Here is a 21,301-nt window from a genome sequence, read left to right on the forward strand (position 1 = left end):
ATTGATCTCAGCAACAAAGCGGGCAGCGGCTTCAAACGATTGACAATTCAGTATTTCGGGTGTGTCCACAAAAAGTTTAAAAAAATTGCTTGAAATAAACAAAATGTTCGTGTAGAAACATATAAAAATGTGGACCTTGTGTATAATTTTATCATCGCTATTAATTGGTAAGTTTTTTGAGTAACCTGTTGGATTCATGGACGTGGAATATATTCATTTCGGTATAATGTATTAAAAGTTTCTGTAGGACGTTGAAAACCCATTAATATTTGTTTTTAGCAACCGTAAGAAGTAGTTATTACGGTAGCGAAAGTCTTTCAAATGGTATTCACAGAGAAGAAAAAGTCGAAGGCAGGGACATGGTCACTTGGTGTACAACATCAATACCAGAACAAACGAAATGCGAAAAACTAGCGAAAGCCGTGTTGCAGGACAAGGGTTTGTTTGGGAAAGATTTCATTGAAATTGAATGTAAAAGGGTAAGTACCTATTTTCCAATGAACTTATTTGTATGCTTCCAAACATCAAATGCATAAATTACTTTTTAACTGATAAATAAAAATGAAGTATTTCTCCTATTTATATTAGAGTTCCATGATTTACTAACATATTGTTACAGGCGTTTGATGTAGAGGAATGTATGACATGGGTGGACCAGGGTGATGCGTCCCTCCTTGCTTTAGACGCAGGCGAGGTGTATGTCGCTGGACGATACCATTCCCTTGTGCCGCTGTTACAAGAGGTATGTTAAATTCAGAAATTGCTATTTTCATTGTTGTTTAAGTTTATGTATTTACTTACCAAATAAAAAAATTCAAAGAAATGTAATCAATTTATCTTAATGAATGGCAAATGCAAATTATATTACTAATATCTACCTACATTAAAATGTGTTCAACATAACTTCACACTAACATAAATAAATAAAAAACTCGTAAATAGATTCAACACACTTTAACATAAAACCTAATACATTATAAGTATACCCAAATAGAAACCAAACATTAAATTCAAAAATACCATAAATCAACTGTATATTACACGAAATAAAATAAAAACAAAGAAACATTTAACCCATTGAGCCCTGAACTGCCCGATCGGTCCACGACACAATAGATTTTCTATTTGGTTTTCTATAAAAAGCGTGTTTTTTATTTTTTTTAAACTATTATTATTATGCTTAGCTCTATGGTGCTGGCGAACCATATCAATATGCAGTCGCAGTGGTAAAGAAGGGAGCCCTACCGCATGTGCAACCTGGTATCGGGTTGGCTGGTCTCCGAGGAGCGAGAGCCTGCTTCCCCGGTGTGGGATCGCTGGCTGGATGGGTGATGCCTGTACATGTGGTAAGTACATGAATAAATAAATATTGAGTGTTAAAAATATCCTCATTTATAGCAGAAAATTCTACAGTTAACTAAGTAGTAGTAAGTTTCAAAATAGTTAAACCAGTTCCAAGATTTCAATTTCCCATTTCAGTGTTACTGCTTTTGCATTGGTTTTAAGTAGAACTAATTAATGTCCATAGGTTTATGCATAAGTTACCAGAAATGTATTAGATCTGTCATTTTATACAATTCCTAGGAAATGTATGTTGTCCTAAGAATTATTGAATATTTGTGAAATAACTAGCGAGGGGAAATGTACTGTTTTTTTATGTTAAAATGGTTTAGCAAAGCAACAATAGTGTTTGGTTGTTGGTAATTTAGCGCTGGAGCTGAGTGAAGCAAGCGTGACGCGGCCAGCCGAGTGCCAGAATCGACTTTAGGGCGTTTCCCACTATTGAGGAATACAAAACTCAAACTCAAACATTCATTTATTCAATTAGACTACTATTTAGTAGCACTTTCGAATCGTCTACTACTACAATAACTTAACAATTAGGGTGCTTCCAAAAACTAAATTTTGTGAAACTTGATCTTTATTTTGATTTACAGTTTAAGCACGTGTTTTATTGATTATAATATATGCACAAAACATTCGTTTTGTAATTTCCTAACGCAATATGAAAAGTATATGTACAACTTCTAGGAAATGTATATAATTCCTAGATTTGACACATTTCCAGTACACAAATAAAGCAATCATTCAAATTTATTGTATTATATTAGAATGGGCTTTTGCTCATCAAAATTTACAATTTCAATTGTTACATAAATTTTCTTACTTTGCATTGTTTCTAACATCAGTTCAATTCATCTTGAATCATATTTTTTTAGCTTATCAGAGAAGGTGGTTTAAAAATAACAGACTGCAACAATCATGTTAAATCTGCAGTTGAGTTCTTTGGTGAATCTTGTGCACCTAATTCACTGAAAGATATGTACAACCCTATTGGAGATAATCCTGACCAGTGAGTGTATTTTATATATTTAGTTAAAAATATTTCTTGTTATATTCTCAATAGCACATAAAAAAACATTAACTTGTATTTTTATTAGAAAGTACAATAATGAAAAAATGAAATTTATTGCTACCCTATTGCTCCTTTTTTGTGTTTTCTATCCGTTATAACGTTCCTTGCGTCTTAACAAAAACGTAATAACGCCGAATCGATAGAGACGTCCTTGAGTTTTATCCTTAGCAACACGTTTGGCGATTCATTTCTATTACATATATAGATTCAATATTTAATAAAATCTCATTTAAACAACTTCCGCTACAATTTTCACCTTCATTCATTTATTCATTAATTCCTAGGTTATGCAAGCTATGTACCGGCGGTCCAGGAATACGTTGTACATTAGCGGATCCATACGCGGGGTATGAAGGAGCGCTAAAATGCCTCGTTAGTAACGGAACAGGAGAAATTGCCTTTGTCAGAGATACCACTATACAACATACTTTATTGTCGCACAAGATTTTGGGTAAGGATAATAAGAAGTATTCACCTGTTTGATTTTACGCGAGTATACATTTAGAAATTAAAGATATTAACTGATATTAAATGCGATTTATTCATTTTATCCCGACATTTCGCACACTTTGCAGCGATCGTGGTCACGGGGAGACTGTCCGACTGAAATCTTTAATTTCTAAATGATAAGAATATGTTCTGTATTAATAATATTGCATACATTTTAATGAACAGTTTGTTAAATGTACAGGTTGGAGTTATGACGACGGGTCAGTATTTAACCACCTTACTGACCCGTTTCATAAATCCACCCTGTATATTTCATGGCGAAGGTGGACTTACTAATTACACTTCAGAAGATCTTATTTTATAAGCAACATACATGGCAGTAATACTGCAATGTTATGACTTATGAGTCAAATGTTTGGAGAAATAAACACTCTTTGTTAATCTGGAGAAACTGATTTTGCCAATTTTTACTTTTACTTTAAACTTAGAGAAATCACGAGTTTGCATGGCTCTTGAGACTAATTTTGGAATATCAACATATCAATTTTACCAAACTTGGTCGCTATAAATAAATTATATATATGGTTATTTTCTCCATTTCACTATGCTTACATCAATAATTTTCCTACTAACAGATGCAATATATACCGAATGCTGTGGAAGTTTTCTAGCTGTCTATCAGTTGTTCTTCTTATAGACGGTTCGAAGATTCCAACAGTAGATTGGATTGCTTCAGAGGAGGTCTTACTATCTTTCTTTTCTTGTGGTTTCTTTGGTGGTGGTATGTGAAAACAAAAATGTATGCTTTGATCGCTAATTTTATATAGCTAGATAGCTGTGGGTGTGGTTTACTTTGGAGCTTTTATATATATTCTGTATCTGAATAATTAAAATAAATTATATGTAGTACTTTAAATATGCTTTATTCAAATTGCATAGGTTAGCGTAAAAGGAAATGGCAAACTAACAAAAAATTTACAACCATTAGTACTAAAATAATACTTAAAGCTTTCACTAATACTTTACTACTGTCATGATTAGGACATAAGTAGAACCTACTTATTTTAATATTGCACTCAGCATTTTACCTAGCATACTTCTAGTAATGTAATTGTGCTAAAAATAATATAACATAAAGTAAAAAAAAAATCATTATTCATTCTCGAGTATTTCCTTTGAAGTATTAAAACTAATATCTCATCTAAAATATTGCACCGGTCACTAACATAATGGATAACATTGCAATAGCGAATTTCTTTTTCTTATGGCGATTAAGGTACTACCCGTTTTAACAAACAAATTTGCAAAAAAAAAATTATCATTCATAGATATATAACAGAATCGTATCTGACTGGGTGTCATTTTCTTTCCTTCCTTTCATTTAAGATATGCATAGCTCAAAGTAATAGGCGAAAAAACTTATCTTAAACATATAATAAAATCATACCAAAGTCAAAACTGTATGTATGTCCAGGTTAAACTCAAGAAATACTGCATGGATTTACTTCAAATTTTGCATGAATATTACTAACAGGCCGGGTTAACATATGGTCTCTATCATCACGCTAGGACCAATAGGATCGGAGCAATGCGGGTAAAACCGCGGGGCACAGCTAGTTTTAATAAATATGTATTTTAATGTGACAGGTGGGGTAACAGAATCAGACTTTGAACTGATATGTCGTGATGGATCTCGCGCGTCAGTAACGTCTTGGGAGACATGTAACTGGGGTCGAGTCCCGGCAGATGCAGTGTTGACATCTAGTGTTGCTACATCTGCACAGAGGGCTAAGTATGTATAGAATATGATACATATTTACATAGACAATCATATAAATGCGAATTTTATTAAATAGAAGAATGGATTGGAGAAATAAATCAAGAACACAATTCAATGCAACATAATATAATGATTAATGATCAATTCCAATGTGACATTTAATACTCATTACTTTTATTTCAAGTTAAATATCTGAAAATGCATATCTATAAAAATTTTAATTTAGCAAAGTAATAATACCAATTAAAATATCAATAAGTTCTATAATATAGTTAGCTAATATAATATTGTGTATTATTCCCTCCAAGCAGTAATATAAATCTAAAGGACTCTTCGCATTTGCTAAATATTAATAATATACATTTATGTCAATTAGAAACAGCAATGATCCCAGAAGTGATCCTTGGGACACCCCCCTTTAAAAACACAATTTACCACAAACTTAACTAGGATTTCTACACAAAATCTTCTTATATCCAACCAACAATACTTGTTAACAGGTACCAAAACCTAATAATGAAAATAGTAGAACTATACGGTGAACCGAATCCAATGAACAAAATGTCGAATCGAACGGACGCGTATCAACAAGACGCGTATGGGAATTGGTTATCTTCGACTACGGAGAAAGCGCGGTATTTCGATCAGTTTAGAAGAAACCAGTTTGATAGACAGGCTGATGAGGACAGGTAAAACTTAGAAAAATAGTAGTATATTAAGAATGTAAAGTTACATCAATACTGTTCAAATGGGCATGTAATCAAAAGCTCTTAATAAATTCATGAACATAACAGCAAAAAGTTTTGAATTAAAATCTGTTTATTTTGCGTCTAACTATAGATATTGTTTGTTAGAATATAAGCATAAAGTTGGGTACTTCAGAATACCTTAGCAGTAACATGCTGAGTACAATATAATTTCTTTGTTAAGTTGTTTAGTGCCTCATACACGAATGATTTTTATTATAAAACATTTTTTCTATTATTTGTTGTATACTAATCTGTTTTCTATATTATGATTACATTTTGATATAAGCAAAACATTTTCAGTACATTATCGCCATACAAGCCAAGAGTAGATGGGCGTGGTCAGCCCATTGAACTACCGTTTAAACTGTTTCAATCAGAAGGAACTACTGATTTGCTATTGCAGGTAAGACTTTTTCCGAAATTGATTTATTACTGAAACTTTTAATTCTAGTGTTTGGTTTGAAATGCAAGATAACAATAATATATATATTTATATTTACCTCATTATTATCATTGACTAAAATAACAGATACAGAACAATATGATAAAATTAAAATTGTACACTACAAGAACTACATTCATAATATTGAAGCACATTTATTATGCCACACTATATTTAATTCTATTACCTAATTAATTGACACCCAGGACGCAACAATAAGTTTCCGCGTTCTCAAAGAAGAGGAACAAGCTGCACAGCACATACTCAACAATAAATACGTGGGCGAACAAGCAGAGAAAGCAGTTATCGGTATACGAGACTGTCCGGTGAAACGGGCTGTGCTATGTGTCACTAGTGATCCTGAAATGGAGAAGTGTGTTAAAATGCGGGTAGGTGGATAAATAAATATATGTATTTCTTACTAGATATCCGCCCGTGGCTTCGCACGCGTTTTCAAAGAAATCTAGCAAAGTTCCCATTTCTGTGGGATTTCCGGGATAAATAGTAGCCTATGTCTCATTCTGGGTCTTCAGCTACAGGCATACGAAATTTCATTGTAATAAGTTCAGTAGTATTTGCGTTAAGGAGTAACAAACATCCATCCTCATACTTCGCATTTATAACCTTAGTAGAATGCATAATAATGTTGGAAAGGAAAGAGTAATTTTACTTGGTAGAGTAAATTCTCAATAGTAAATACGTGGGTGAACAAGCAGAGAAAGCCGTGATCGGTATACGAGACTGTCCGGTGAAACGGGCTGTGCTATGTGTTACTAGTGATCCCGAAATGGAGAAGTGTGTTAAAATGCGGGTAGGTAGAAATATTAACTTTATTAAGCTATTGCATAGCTTCTATTGCGGGCCTTGAGCGCGGGGACCGAATCGAGAAATTCCGTAACGAAAAAACCTCACGCTCCCCACGGGGACGGGCGCGGAGGTGTGGCTTGAAGGCATAGCATGCAATAGCTTTACCGCGGCAGTCCCCGAGTGTCACACGTCTTTTTTTATTATACAGGAGCAATATAGCGGTCCAGTTATTATGATTAAAATCGGAATATGTTATAATATATTGCACATTAAAGATTTATTTATAAAAAATATACATATATGTACCTATCATAGGTATAAAGATTATACATGTATTAATTTATACTGAATATATTGTTTGTTAAAGTTTATGTACCTACTACACGCTACTGATATGTACTTTTAAATAAGCCAATAGAAGTTTATTAACATATTATTAATGTATCTGTATCATAAATTATATATTAGACAACTATAGATGCCGTACAAAATTAAATGACCAAATTTACCCCGGCAATAATTGTCGGAAAATAAAAATAAATTCCGGCTTTGTGGACCACCATTTTTGTACGGCATCTGTGTCATACTATTTTAATACTGCTTTTAATTTATTATTCCGCAACGTTGTATAAAAATCATGGAGACCAGGGGAAAAAAATTCTACCTGTACTTTCGAATTCTCATCTGCACTCAGCTTACAAGTGACGGCAAAGTGCTGAATCTTATTATTTTATGCTCTTATATCGTTCTAGATAGGTCACCTAGTGGTTCAAATGACTCATAACTTTTTCAACATGGGCCTGTAGTCTATAAGTATTGTGTAAAATTAACAACATTTGAACAACAGCTACACTACAAGAAGACATCGCTCCACATTAGACTGCTGATTGCCCCATTATTGAAGTGATTTATTAGTCAATTATCTCACTTCCTTACTGGAGTTCTTTCAGGAGTTTTAAAACTGCGTGTGAATTGAAGGATGAAGATATTCTAAATTTTTCATCACAAAAATGTATTAAAATCGGTTCAGTCGTTTAGGAGAAGCACTGCAAAAACAGAATAAATTTATATATTGTATTCACATACTTAAGTATTTTAAATATAAAACATTTTTTTTATGTACTAAAGTGTCTTTTAAAATTTTAATAAAAACTATTATTGGAGCTGCAAACATGTGAGTGGTGTAATTGCTAAATGTGTTTGATGTGTGTATTTGTTTATTTCGTATTATATACCAAAAGTACATAAACCTATTTTTCATGTTGTTAGACAGCTGCATTTATTATTTTATTTCGTGGTTAGCAGTTGCTTTATGTATCACTTTGAACTTTGTATTACAGTATATTTATTTTATACTCGATAAATAATGATACTTACATTGAATCCTCTGAATTCGTATCAACTTCCTTATGCCCTATATTCTGTTCATTCATATTTTATAAAAATAAAATCTTTCCTTTTTCTTCCTTCATGCAAGTAGATAAAACTATTTGCTTTATATGTCGTCAAAATTCCATATTCTTCAAAATTAACGTAATATCCCATACCAGGTGGCGCTAAAAGCGGCATTCCTTTCACCCGTACTCATATGTTGGAGAGCACATTCAGCAAGACACTGCGAACGTGCTATCGCAGATGGCACGGCGGATATGGCATTATTGGACGCAGCTGATATGCTCCACGCGGCGTACCAGCACCGACTGGTGCCTTTCATGCAAGAGGTGAGGGTTATATAGGTTTAAAATTTGAATTTAGAACGCGCTCGGATTGGTTGTGTCCTGCCCCCCTAGTCAAGTGGCTTTCTATTAGCGAAGCGTTCAATAGAATAGACTACGAATGTATGAGATTGACGTAACCTGTAGATACGTTTATCTACAGCCTACGTCAATCTCATACATTCGTAGTCTATTCTATTGAACGCTACGCTAACAGAAAGCCACTTGACTAGGGGGGCTGACGTTATAGCACAGAATACATAATATGTAGTAGCTAAACGCTACAGAACGGACACTCTCCGCCTCCCGCCAAAATGAAACACTTACCTCACCCCGCACGATCAGTCATGCCTCAATGGTCCGCATTTTTCTGCAAGGACGATACGCAACGAAGATTGACAGCATTAATCAAATTGACTTAAAGTAATTTTATTATTTTGGATTTGTGATTATCGTTTTTCGTAGAAAATGGTTGGATATTGTGCTGTTTACGGGTGTATTTCATCAGAAAAACGCGAATTTTTTTTTTACGCTAGTCACAAATGTGGCAACCATAAAGCGTTAACACACACATTTGCAGTCTCTACAGTGTGACTGTCAAAACGATAATTTTGCATGGAGTGTCCAGGGTGTGATATTGTTTTTTTTTTTTTTATAATAATATTTATTTCTTAAGCGTGTAGTGTTGCAGTTTTTTGTAGCAACATGGAAAAATTGTTAAAAATACATGGATACTAACATGTTTATTTTCGAACTCAGGTGTATTCAAGCGGTCATAGCTGGTACTACGCAGTGGCTGTAGCCAAAGAGCAAGATCCGGACACAGATCTGACATATCTAAGAGGAAAGAATACATGTCACACGGGTATAGGAATGGCGGCGGGTTGGATATACCCGCTCGCGTATTTGATGTCTAATGGATGGATCAGGTATAAATACAAAAATTGTTTAATTAAAAAAATTTTTATTACGTTTTTAACACTGACCTGATTTGGCTGAAATTTATATATATATTTTTTTAATTTAAATAATGTGTGCGGTTGTTATATTATGTTAATAGCTATAAAAAATCATTGTTTTAGTAGATAAGAAATCAATTAAGTTTGTTTGGACTCTGAAATAAAAAAGTGGCTTTAAATTTTGTTATAACTGGTGTTTTGTGTAAGGAAAAAGTTCCGGTACAATTTCATTAATGAAATATTATAAGTTAAATTAAAAAAATTATACCACAAATGATTTTGATATCTAGATGACTTTAGTAGAGAAATATTACGTTACGTAAATATTACGTTCTACATTATAACACAGATCTTAATTTAACCCATTGACCACCGAGCGCCCCGATCGGGGCGCGACACAATAGATTATCTATTGTGTCTGTGATTCCGGGGACTGATGGATAATTATGTAAAATTCCGTAAATAAGTTAATTCATATCACTATAAGTTTTACTTGTAAAAGTTTTTACATTCTAAATGAATACACAGATGTTAATTTAATATCCAAAACTCCAAAAATAAGTTGGTGTACATCACCATATTGTGTTCAACTTGTAAGAATAAGTTACAAATATCATCATTATTATGTTCTACTTGTAATAATAAGTTGGTCTACACTTTACAGTTTACATCATCATATTATGTTCAACTTGTAATAATAAGTTGGTCTACATCATCATATTATGTTCTACTGGTAATAATAAGTGACAAATAACAGGCCATACGGGTGTGACGGAGCGCACGCAGCAGCGCAATACTTCGCTAAGTCGTGCGCGCCCGGCTCCCTGAGCACGGAGTACGTGGATTCGGGTACTGTGCCGCACGATAATCTGTGCCACTTGTGTCATGGCGCTTCTTTCCGGTGAGTTTGTTTTATAGATAAAAAAAATCGGGGATGTTTTTGTGGTGTGTATTGTATGTGATTATGTTGTTTCGTAATATTTATATTTGACGGTCGATGGTGAAGTTGAATTTTTGTAATAGGTTTTTATTTAAGATACTGTTATCGACGTGCATTGAACTAATTATGTGCACGCTAGATGGCTCATGTTGAAATGGTCCAAATATGACACAACTGTATGACTCAATTTGTGTGTATACGCGCGTGTTCAATTAGTCTCTTGGAACGTAGGGTGCGATTGCTTAATGTATAAGCACACCCCGGACACTCCATACAAAATTATCGTTTTGACAGTCACACTGTAGAGACTGCAAATGTGTGTGTTAACGCTTTATGGTTAGCACATTTGTGACTAGCGTAAAAAAAAAATTCGCGTTTTTCTGATGAAATACATCCGTAAACAGCACAATACCTAACCATTTTCTACGAAAAACGATAATCACTAATCCAAAATAATAAAATTACTTTAAGTCAATTTGATTAATGTTGTCAATCTTCGTTGCGTATCGTCCTTACGGAAAAATGTGGACCATTTTTAGTCTGATCGTGCGGGGTGAGGTGAGGTGTTTAATTTTGGCGGGAGGCGGAGAGTGTCCGTTCTGTAGCGTTTAGCTACTATTATGTATTCTGTGACTGAAGTGTACACAGTACACGCGCGTGTAACATGTGTGTGAGGTAATGATGTCGTGTGTGTGTGTGCAGGCGGTGCCGGCGCGACGCGAGCGAGCCGTACTACGGGCACGCGGGCGCGCTGCGGTGCATGGTGGAGGGCGGCGGGCATGCGGCCTTCGTGCGGCACAGCGCGCCGCACGAGGTGGCCGCCGGCCGCCGGCGGGACTGGTGGGCGCGCGACCTGCTGCCCGACGACCTGCAGCTGCTGTGCCCCGACGGTGAGTGGCAGACGGCAGTGGTGACGGTAGAGGGGAAGGGAGGGGTGGGGCTGCGGCCTGCGGCTGCTGTGTGTGCGGGGGAAGAGGTGCGAGGCAACGGGCGGGGGGCTGCGCACACGCAGTGTAGCACGTCGAGAGCAGCGGGGGAAGTGGTGCGGGGGGGGTACTGTGTGACACGCGGTACGTGACAGCGGGGGGAGGTGGCGGCTGCTGGTCTATTGTGGAAGACATGCAGCTGTTCTGTGCCAAGGTATTAGGTGCAATGACTGGTAGATACGACTGTTATAAGCAATAATATAAAGTACCATAATTACTGCACTAATTCCAGTATCTAAATAATCTAAATTTTTAAAGTTGTTGAAATTTAATGAATATTTCGTTAGAAATTTAAGCAGATAGTGACTACTTATTAAATTATTTCTATTTTGTCAATTTACTTAATTCGTATAACTTATATCTCACTAGATATGTTCCATCTAACAACGTCTATGACCTTAACGGTGCTAACGGACATTGTTAACAGTTCTATATCATCCAGTACCTTTCCAGCATTATGGCAACATGCACTTGTAAAACCTATCCCCAAAAAAGAAAATCCTTTAGCTGATAAAGACCTCCGCCCGATAAGCATTTTACCATGTCTGTCAAAGGTGCTTGAAAAAGTTGTGCATAAGCAATTGATGGCGTATCTTGAGGGCAATAATATATTGCCTGAATTACAATCCGGTTTTCGTAAGAACCGAAGTACGGCTACGGCGTTGACTGACGTGCTGGACAATATTTTGAGCGCGCACGATGGTGGCAAGGGTACGTTGTTGGTGTTGTTAGATTACTCACGTGCTTTCGATACTCTCAATGTGCCATTGCTGTTATCCAAGCTAACATTCTATGGTTTCAGTTCGCAGTCAGTGGCGTGGTTCAGTAGCTACCTCAGTGGTAAACGATGCCAAACGGTTGCCGTGAACAAGGAGGACGGATCAGTTTCATTTTCTCAGTGTACACCAGTAACCAGGGGTGTACCTCAGGGATCCATACTCGGTCCATTGTTGTTTATTCTCTACAGTGCCGATATTTTTGATTGTATACAGCACTGTAAGTACCATGCCTATGCTGATGACATTCAATTATATATTTCATTTGATCCCTCACAGACAGCAGCATCAACCGCAAAACTTAACAGCGATCTAGATCGTATATCAGCTTGGTCTCGCGAGAACTCACTGGTGCTTAATAAGGACAAAACAAAATATATGGTTTTAGGCACACCTAATATGGTCCGTAGGATCGAGTGTGAGAACCCAGTTATTTTCATTGAAAATAATTCTATAGAACGAGTAAATGAGGCTCGAAATTTAGGAGTGATCTTCGATGAAAACCTTCGTTTCGAAAAATATGTGAACACAACTATAGCTAATTGTTTTTATCGTCTTAAGCTCCTGTATCGTATTCGACAACACCTAAACGTCGATGTACGAATCCGACTCTGTGAGAGTCTGGTACTCTCCAAGTTCAACTATGCTGACGTTATGTACGGTCCCAGGTTATTATGCCGTAGCAAGAATGCAATACAACGTGTTCAAAACGCGTGTGCGCGCTTTTGTTGGGACATTCCTCCCAGGACCCATATTACTCCGTACCTTGTAGAGGCTAGGTGCCTTAAAATGGAATATCGTAGGCGGTTGCACCTCGCGTCACTCCTTTTTGGAGTGGTCATAACAAAAGCCCCGAAATATCTATACGACAAACTAACCTGGATGGGGGAAGGCAGCGCCTATGAGACCCGTTCCTCATTTCGTAAACTCGCCATGCCGAGGAGTTTCACAATTTCTTTCAGGGGAAGTTTCAAATACTCCGCAACTAAGTGTTGGAACAACCTTCCACCACCAATACTCAACTCCAACACATTACACTCTTTTAAAAATAAATATAAAAAACACCTGTTACAGGAGTTCAAAATCCAACCTTAGTTGCGTGTAGTTGCGTATTTCTCACTAGATTTCCGCCCGCGGCTTCGCCCGCGTTTGCAAAGGAAAACCCGCATAGTTCCCGTTCCCGTGGGATTTCCGGGATAAAAACTATCCTATGTGTTAATCGAAGTTACCCTCTATATGTGTGCTAAATTTCACTGTAATCGGTTCAGTAGTTTCTACGTGAAAGAGTAACAAACATCCATACATCCATACATCCATACATCCTTACAAACTTTCGCCTTTATAATATATATTAGAATATTAGAATATTAGATATTAGATTAGATAGGGCATAACATATTTTATATTATGTAGGTATATTATCATTCTATCTGTATAGGTATTACTTTATTATGTATTGTTATTGTTCAAAAATGTGAAATTTATTTATGTGTATGTATATCTTGTGTCTTTCTTTACATATTATATTATAATTAGCTGTAATATATTTGCGAACGTACTGCCGCTCCAATCACTACAAAGAGGGGCCACTGAAAATCAGTGTTGTAACTGTGTTGCAACATATACTGAGTGGCTACCTGGTTTGGCTCCACATACTGTTTCTTTTATTAATTTTTACTTTTCATTTTTTATTTTACTGTAGTAATAAGATTGTTGCATATCGTGATTTTATTTGTTTACTTGTTTTCTTTTTTTCAAATTGTTATCTGTGTTTACATCGTTAAATTTATGTTGTATTATTTTCATTGTATCATGGAGCCAAATAAATGTTTCTTTCTTTCTTTCTTTCTTTCTTTATATCGTATTTTGTTAAAAATAGCAAAAAATATTTATCATCACTTGAAAATAATAACAATATGTACATTACAGGCACCAGAGCTAAAGTGCACGAATACAAGAACTGTAACCTCGGTAAAGTCCCAGGTTCAGTGCTCATGGGACGCGCTAATCACACAGAATTGGATACTTTCTCTAATCTCATGCTGTACGCGCAGCAGTTCTATGGCGCCACTGTTAATGATGATTTTAGGTGAGTTTTATGTGTTGTTAGTGAAAATATTAAGTAATATAAAAGTAATAGAAAAATTCAAAGCAGAATTCCGATCACTTATTGTAATGTAACGATTTCAAATTAAAATTATTGTATACTGTTTTGAAACTTTTATGCTTTTCAACATAATATAAATTCTGTTTCAATTGATTAAAGCGATTGTTACTCGTAAAAGTTATAATAATTATTAAATATGGCATAATATATTGTGCTATCTATTTATTACCTTAACTAGATTTCCGCCCGCGGCTTCGCCCGCGTTTTCAAAGGAAAACCCGCATAGTTCCCGTTCCCGTGGGATTTCCGGGATAAAACCTATCCTATGTGTTAATCCAAGTTACCCTCTATATTATGTGTGCTAAATTTCATTGTAATCGGTTCAGTAGTTTTTACGTGAAAGAGTAACAAACATCCATACAAACTTTCGCCTTTATAATAGTATTAAGATAAGATTAAGATTAAGATAAGATTTTTATACTTTTAATACAAACTTTTCACCAAATTTCCAGCTTCAGCATGTTCTACTCGCAACCGCCATACGCCGACCTAATATTCAGCGACGCAGCGGTCCGTCTAAAGCCCCTGCCACACTACAAGCGATCAGCTGAAATTATCGCGGGCAAATCGCTTCCACGGGCGGCTAGAATTGTTTCGTGTGACGCGCCGCATGCGTCGTATTATATCGCATCGGATCCAGACTTTTTGTCCCATGCTAATAGAGAATATGTGTTTGTCTATGGCATTGTTTTTGCGTTGTCTATGCTCGCTTTATTAAGATGATTAGGAAAAAAGTACCAAAATATTTTGTAATCAATAAATCTTAATACCATTTAATAGACAACATATTATGTTTGTCTATGGCATTGTGTTTTGAGATGATTGTAAAGAAAAAGGTCTAAATATTATGTTATCAATTTTTTTTATAGAGAACTAATATTTCTTCAACCAGTGTTCAATTTACTTAAAATTGCGGGCAAGTCCCTTCCACGAGCAGCTAGAACCGTCAATAAATTGTAATATGTTATTTTGATTGGAATATGTATTTCGTGAAATGTTTTACGAATTTTGAATTTCTCTTTGAAATGTGTGTACTTTTGATCAGATTCTGTCCAAATTGATAATATTATATATTTTTAATTTATAAGATTAGAAATATTTCTTAAACCAATGTCCTTAAAGTTTTGTGTCTTTACGCACATAACATCTCTAATGATGTTTATTTTTCAATGGAATCTAATAGAGATTCATTTTTATAGGTATTACAAATGTTGCTTGCAATTTATAAATAATAAGTAAGCACGATTTACTTAATTGTACAAAAGTTAATTTGAATCTCGTATTTTTATTTTATATTTTGCTTATTATATAAGAAGCACTGTGTTTTATATTTTCAATAAGTTTAAATATATTTGAATCCATCCAATGATAAGTGCCTGATATTAGTTTATAGCATAGATTTAATCCGTCCATTTTAAATCATGACTCAAAGGGTTTCCTAAACATACTTTATTATTATGTTTCGCCAATAAAACAATTTTATACAAAGTTTCCAGTTTTATTTCTAAAAAAAACACTCAATTTCCTTGACACAAATAATTAAAAAAATACGCTATACAAATATATTTTTATAACACTGAAAGCCAGCAGGTAAATCGTCAAATGTTTTCATAATTTTTCTGAGGTCTGGTCGTCTACAAACTATTTTGACAGCAGGACGTCCGATTTCACCAGAACTTTCTATTCGACACGCATGCTCCCGCCATTTCCCAAAAATACAATTTGTTTTCGATAATTCAGCATCTATATAAGGTATCAGTGAACTACATTTCGGAGTCTTTTTCGCACATAACAACAAGGCTTTAAACGATAAATACCGAAAATGATTTATACAATACACAAAGAGATAGTCATGCGGTTTATTTTTCAATAACACTTCAATCATCGTATTACATAATTTTACAGTGATTTTCTTCTTGTACAGTGTCAAATATTTTAACATGTCTCTCTCCTTACACAGTAGGGACAAAATTGTACAAAATTTATTTGCCGATACGCAAAATGATGTAAAAATTATACGCCAAATTGTTTCTTCGTCGTTGTATTTTAAATTAAAGATGTGATCGTTTAACGGAATTCCAGATTGACCGATTCTGTTCTCTATAAAATTTTCCATGTCTTCTATTGCAGATGAAAAAGTTATTTTATAGCACATCTGTCCAGTATAAATATTACTGGCTCTATTTACATTTAAATTATTCGTGTTATATGTATATCCCAGAAAATTTATTTCCTCGCACATTTTTATGTCTGGAAATTCGAAATTAACGGCAGTTTTACTATAATTCACATTTTTATACTTGGATAACGACTTCAGAAAACTATGTGCATCATCAATGTCGTCGGTTATATAAAGATAATCGTCAACGACTCTGACAAATAGTTTTATTTGATTATCTGATATATTCATGTGTTCTGAAAAAATTAATTTATCCATGTACGAGTAATATAGCTCGGATAACGCTGGCGAATATTTGTATCCTTGGACTAGTCCAGCTTTCCACTCATATACTGTGGATCCAGCACGAATGAGCAACGGTTTCTTAAGCTCTTCCATCATTTCCTTATATTGTAGAGCAAACTTATTTTTTACATGTAGAGGGTATAAATCCGATTTTTGTATCAGACTAAATTTTTCGGAGATTATCTTTTGGAGCAATGCTTTGTTTATCGATCCAAAAGCATTACTTAAATCGGTTTTCACGAAATACAATCTCGGTTTATTATTTTTCATCCAACACGAATGAAGCGCGGCAAATTGCGCTTCCAGCTTATCATTTTGCTTTCCGTGCAATATTCTCAGAAAAGCAAGTCGTTCTTTTATTTTATATTTTTCCGTGTTATTTAAAGTTCCATTTTTATATCGCACAATCGGCCTAAAATCATTGTTAGATTTTAGTACGAGATGAAGTTTGGGTATTTCTTTACTGATGTGTTTTATATCAACTCGCTCTTGCAAAATATATTTTATTTTCACCTTTTTTCCTAAACAATACGGTTCATACTTGGTTATTATATTATTTATCCTCATAGTTGATAGTTCTTTATCATAAAATCGTTGCCATTCATTAATCCAGAAATAATGGAGCTTGTTTTCGTCCGAGTCTACTTTACAAGTTGTAACATAGAAATTTAGACATATAAATGCAGATAAAATATTTCGAAATACCCACATCAAAATAGTTTCTAAAATATATTGAGATTCAGATTCAGCAACTCCTAAATTTTTCCACATTTCAGCCGTGAAATCCCAGGTTTCAAGGAGTTTTCCAAAAAATATATGTTCCTTTCTCATGCTATAAATTATTCTTCTAATGCACGATTTAAATATTTTGATGTTGTGATTGTTTCCAAAAAACAATTTCGGCATAATTTTTAACATAAACAGTATAGATCCATTTAATATTAGTTTCTTATCAACAATTTCCAAAGACTTGCCGCTTGTTTTATTATTTAAAAAGTTTTTAAAGTCGTCACCACAATTATTTTTAATATTAATCCTCAAACGTGATAATATCTCGCGAATAATCTGCGGTAATTTACTTACCGAATAGTCTTCTTGAAAAATGGTATAAAGAAACTTCTCATGATTTTCTGTTTTTAATATTTTTAAACAGAAAACATTATTGAATGATCTAGCATTTTGTTTATTAAGAAAATTGTAAGAAAAACAAACTGAACCAATCATTTTAATAATATCTTAATATTGACTACAATATTACAATTTACAGATCTCACTTTCGTAGCGACCACTATGCTTTAATTCAAATTTTGCGGCGACTTGTTCAAACATGTATGTGTTGCGACTTGCGGATGGGGATTCTCGCTCTACGGGATGGGGTAGTAAGTAGACGTTCCATTTTAAGGAATATAATAATGTCATCATGGATGGAATAAATAAAATAAATATATATTAACTTATTATATTATTGGTATAATAAGTAAGTTTTCGGTATTGATACGAATTCTATACTTTTAACAACGCTTTAACACCATCTGAAAAAAAAAATTTATTAACTTTTTGACATATCGATATCAGAATTTTTGGCGGTAAAATTTAAATCTATAGTACCAACGAATATGTTTAATTAAATAAATTAATATCATCAAAGTTCACTTTACTATTATTTCACAGATCAATAAGAGCAATAATTATTTTTTTATAATTATAATTTATGTATCACAAAACTGTAATCAGTAAGAATAAGTTTAGAGATAAGTAAGGTTAGGTCTGTGGGTTAGGTATTTGAAGTATGTGTATTTGTGTTTTTGATAACAATCATATCTGGTTTTAAGATAAAAAGAAACATTTTAATTTTATGATCACTACATTATTTATTTTGCTCTGTATATTGAATGAGATCATATTGGGTTTGAAGTTTTTTTCTGTAAGTAAATTAATTACCTATTCTTACCTCAATATTCATTCACTTATTCTTAATCATTTCATTTTCTTTACAGGACCTAGGTACTTTAAAATAAAGCTATGGCTAAACATACATTTGAACATCTGCTTAAAATATTTCAAAGCAGTATTACACCGGTTTTACCTGAAAACTTCATTAGAAAGACTATAAATTACAACTCAGCCACAGAACAACTTAAAATTTTTGGCTGTGACCATCCATTGAAAAATAAAAATTTATATATAGTTGGAGCTGGAAAAGCTGTAAAAAATATGGCTTTGGAAGTAGAAAAGATATTTGGGTCTAAAATAGAAAATGGTATAATCAGTGTACCTGTTGGGAGTAAAAGTGGTGATACTAGTAAAACATTATTAACCTATTTGGAGGGTGCTAAAAATAATTTACCAGATAAAGAAGCGGAATATACCAGCTTAAAAATAAAAACTTTAGTCTCAAGTCTCACTGAAAAGGACTTTCTCTTAGTTTTACTATCTGGGGGAGGATCAGCTCTACTCCCCTTGCCCAAGACACCAATAACATTAGAAGAGAAAACAGAATTAGTAAAAAAGTTGGCAAATGCTGGAGCAGATATAAAAGAATTAAATACTGTGAGAAAAAGGATATCAGATATAAAAGGTGGACAATTAGCGCTACAAGCTCAACCAGCTCAAGTTGTAACATTAATATTATCAGATATTGTAAATGACCCCCTAGATCTTATTGCAAGTGGCCCTACCGTGAAAAATGAAGACCCAAAAACAGCAGCTTTGGACATCATATATAAATATAATTTATATGATGACCTGCCTGCTTCTATTAGACATGTATTAGAAAAAAGTGAAGATAGTCCATCATTTCCAGATAATAATGTACACAACTACATTATTGGTTCCAATAAATTGAGTATAGAAGCAGCAAAATCACAAACAAAGAATTTAGGGTATGTTGCGTTAGACCTTTCTCATACAATAACAGGGAACGTTAAATATGTTGCTAAGGAGTATCTTAAAATGACTGCACTATTCTGTGACTTTATGAACAAGAAAATAGATTGCCAATCCCTGAAATCTGGACTTGATAAAATTGATTTACCTATCTCTTATGATAACATAGTTGGGCTAGATGCTCATTTCAATGAAGGCATCTGCCTAATATTAGGTGGAGAAACAACTGTGGAAGTTAGAGGATCAGGAATAGGTGGTAGAAATCAGCAGTTGGCTTTAGAATTTTCTTCATTACTACATGACCAGAAGAATCATCTAAATGCTGATGTGTTTTTCTTAAGTGCTGGCACAGATGGCATTGATGGGCCAACAGATGCTGCAGGGGCTATAGGCTACATGAATTTAGTCACAGATTCTAAACAAGAAAATCTAGATGTTGATACTTATTTAAAAAATAATGACTCTTATTCATTCTATAAACAGTTCAGAAATGGAGAATTACATGTTATTACAGGGCATACAAACACAAATGTGATGGATATTCATTTAATCCTTATAAAAAAATAACTTATGAAGATGGTTTTAAAAATAAATTAAGTTTATTGTTTTTATCCTTCTCTTGTTTTATTTTAGCAGATGCTAGAACTGCTCGCTGACATAACCCAGCAAATTTATCTTTTTTCTTTTTGTTGTTTTTAATTGTTTCGGTTTTAACAGTTGATTTGAGTTTATTATTTTCATTTTTCAAAGAAAATATGTCAGAAGTATTACTGTAAACATTTAATGGCTTCATGGAATTTAATGGGGCTTCTTTCTTTTTTGATAAATCTTTCTGCTTTTTAATTGGAAGTTTTTTATCTGGCTGGATTGGACTTTCTACTTTGTTGTCTTCCCTCTGATTTATAATTGCCTTTTTATTCACCTTTTTGTTAAATTTTGGGATATCTATTGAAGTAACATGTCCACAAAATGAACATATCTTTTCCTGAAAGCAAATTTTTAAAATATAATAAATAATATGATTATTGATTATTCTCAATCGGATATATTTAATAAGATTCTTTCTCATACACACCAGTTGATTAGAATTAAGAAGACTTTGTTTCTTTGGGTCAGTACTCGCTTTTATCCTTTGCTTTTGTTTTTTGCTTAGTTTAGTTGATTTAATCTGAAATCAAATGTTTCATATAAATACAGTGTATGCTTTACTGTATAATATTTAACAATCATCATCCATAATATTAAAAGATACACACTCTACACTTTGTCTTTCTTTTCCATTCTAAGCAGCAATGGGAACATCTTAATTTGCTTAAACTGCTGCTAGAGTCATAGTTGGAGACGAATTCTGGACATCGCATCCTATAATTTGAAATATACGTAAATATATAATGATAATTCTTTGATCACATCTCAACAAACTTTGATATACATACAAGTAATAACTTTTGAGAATATCGTTGACTTTATTTTCTACTGGCCGTGACAGTACTGAAGCTGCTTTAAATAAAAAATCGGACCTATTTTCATTCATTTTTATATCCAAAAAACCTTTAAATATTAATTTTTATTTGTCACAAAATTTATCAACATTTTGAGGGAGGTTATGTTTTTGTTTTTTGACATATTTTGACAGTGATGATTGACTGGTTAAAAGACATCACCGTCATCGTTCAATATTCGCTCCTTTTGTAATATTAATAATTAATATAATATAATACTGTAATATACCTAAGAAGACTATAAACCAGTCAGGGTATCAAA

At 33.9% G+C, this 21,301-nt stretch overlaps 4 protein-coding genes across 4 annotated transcripts; 2 read left to right on the forward strand and 2 right to left on the reverse strand.

Moving 5' to 3' along the window:
* Tsf2 (transferrin 2) lies at window positions 1-15,300 on the forward strand. The gene is made up of 16 exons (XM_090115412.1): window positions 1-167; window positions 280-479; window positions 620-742; window positions 1,185-1,346; window positions 2,220-2,353; window positions 2,701-2,867; window positions 4,514-4,658; window positions 5,147-5,335; window positions 5,696-5,798; window positions 6,044-6,226; window positions 8,195-8,365; window positions 9,119-9,288; window positions 10,076-10,219; window positions 10,961-11,148; window positions 13,950-14,109; window positions 14,640-15,300. The coding sequence occupies exons 1-16, from the start codon at window positions 128-130 to the stop codon at window positions 14,908-14,910; spliced, it is 2,550 nt and encodes an 849-aa protein (XP_089971538.1). The 5' UTR covers window positions 1-127; the 3' UTR covers window positions 14,911-15,300.
* A 364-nt stretch (window positions 15,301-15,664) lies between these two features.
* Window positions 15,665-17,901, reverse strand: LOC149898251 (telomerase reverse transcriptase-like). The gene has a single exon (XM_090115413.1). It carries the CDS (start codon window positions 17,873-17,875, stop codon window positions 15,740-15,742), a length of 2,136 nt encoding a protein of 711 aa, XP_089971539.1. The 5' UTR covers window positions 17,876-17,901; the 3' UTR covers window positions 15,665-15,739.
* Window positions 17,902-18,673: 772 nt separating this feature from the next.
* LOC149898252 (glycerate kinase) lies at window positions 18,674-20,104 on the forward strand. Its single transcript, XM_090115620.1, has one exon. It carries the CDS (start codon window positions 18,674-18,676, stop codon window positions 20,102-20,104), a length of 1,431 nt encoding a protein of 476 aa, XP_089971746.1.
* A 1-nt stretch (window position 20,105) lies between these two features.
* LOC149898253 (uncharacterized) lies at window positions 20,106-21,146 on the reverse strand. The gene is made up of 4 exons (XM_090115621.1): window positions 20,974-21,146; window positions 20,794-20,899; window positions 20,613-20,705; window positions 20,106-20,522 (listed from the first exon to the last, which is right to left on the reverse strand). Exons 1-4 carry the CDS (start codon window positions 21,069-21,071, stop codon window positions 20,106-20,108), a joined length of 714 nt encoding a protein of 237 aa, XP_089971747.1. The 5' UTR covers window positions 21,072-21,146.
* Between the last annotated feature and the right edge of the window lie 155 nt (window positions 21,147-21,301).

Source organism: Colias eurytheme, chromosome 23 (genome assembly GCF_061535395.1).
Source record: "Colias eurytheme isolate Ceu_HAF_F1 chromosome 23, ilColEury1 Martin Lab GWU primary, whole genome shotgun sequence".
In the NCBI taxonomy this organism is placed as follows: Eukaryota; Metazoa; Arthropoda; class Insecta; order Lepidoptera; family Pieridae; genus Colias; species Colias eurytheme.

Coding starts and splice junctions, on each gene's coding strand:
- Tsf2 (XM_090115412.1), top strand. CDS start 128: ATGTGGACCTTGTGTATAATTTTATCATCGCTATTAATTG. Junction 2,354..2,700: donor ATTGGAGATAATCCTGACCA/GTGAGTGTATTT, acceptor ATTAATTCCTAG/GTTATGCAAGCTATGTACCG. Junction 5,799..6,043: donor CTACTGATTTGCTATTGCAG/GTAAGACTTTTT, acceptor ATTGACACCCAG/GACGCAACAATAAGTTTCCG.
- LOC149898251 (XM_090115413.1), bottom strand. CDS start 17,875: ATGATTGGTTCAGTTTGTTTTTCTTACAATTTTCTTAATAAACAAAAT.
- LOC149898252 (XM_090115620.1), top strand. CDS start 18,674: ATGGCTAAACATACATTTGAACATCTGCTTAAAATATTTCAAAGCAGT.
- LOC149898253 (XM_090115621.1), bottom strand. CDS start 21,071: ATGAATGAAAATAGGTCCGATTTTTTATTTAAAGCAGCTTCAGTACTG. Junction 20,900..20,973: donor ATTCTCAAAAGTTATTACTT/GTATGTATATCA, acceptor TTCAAATTATAG/GATGCGATGTCCAGAATTCG. Junction 20,706..20,793: donor AAAGAAAGACAAAGTGTAGA/GTGTGTATCTTT, acceptor ATTTGATTTCAG/ATTAAATCAACTAAACTAAG.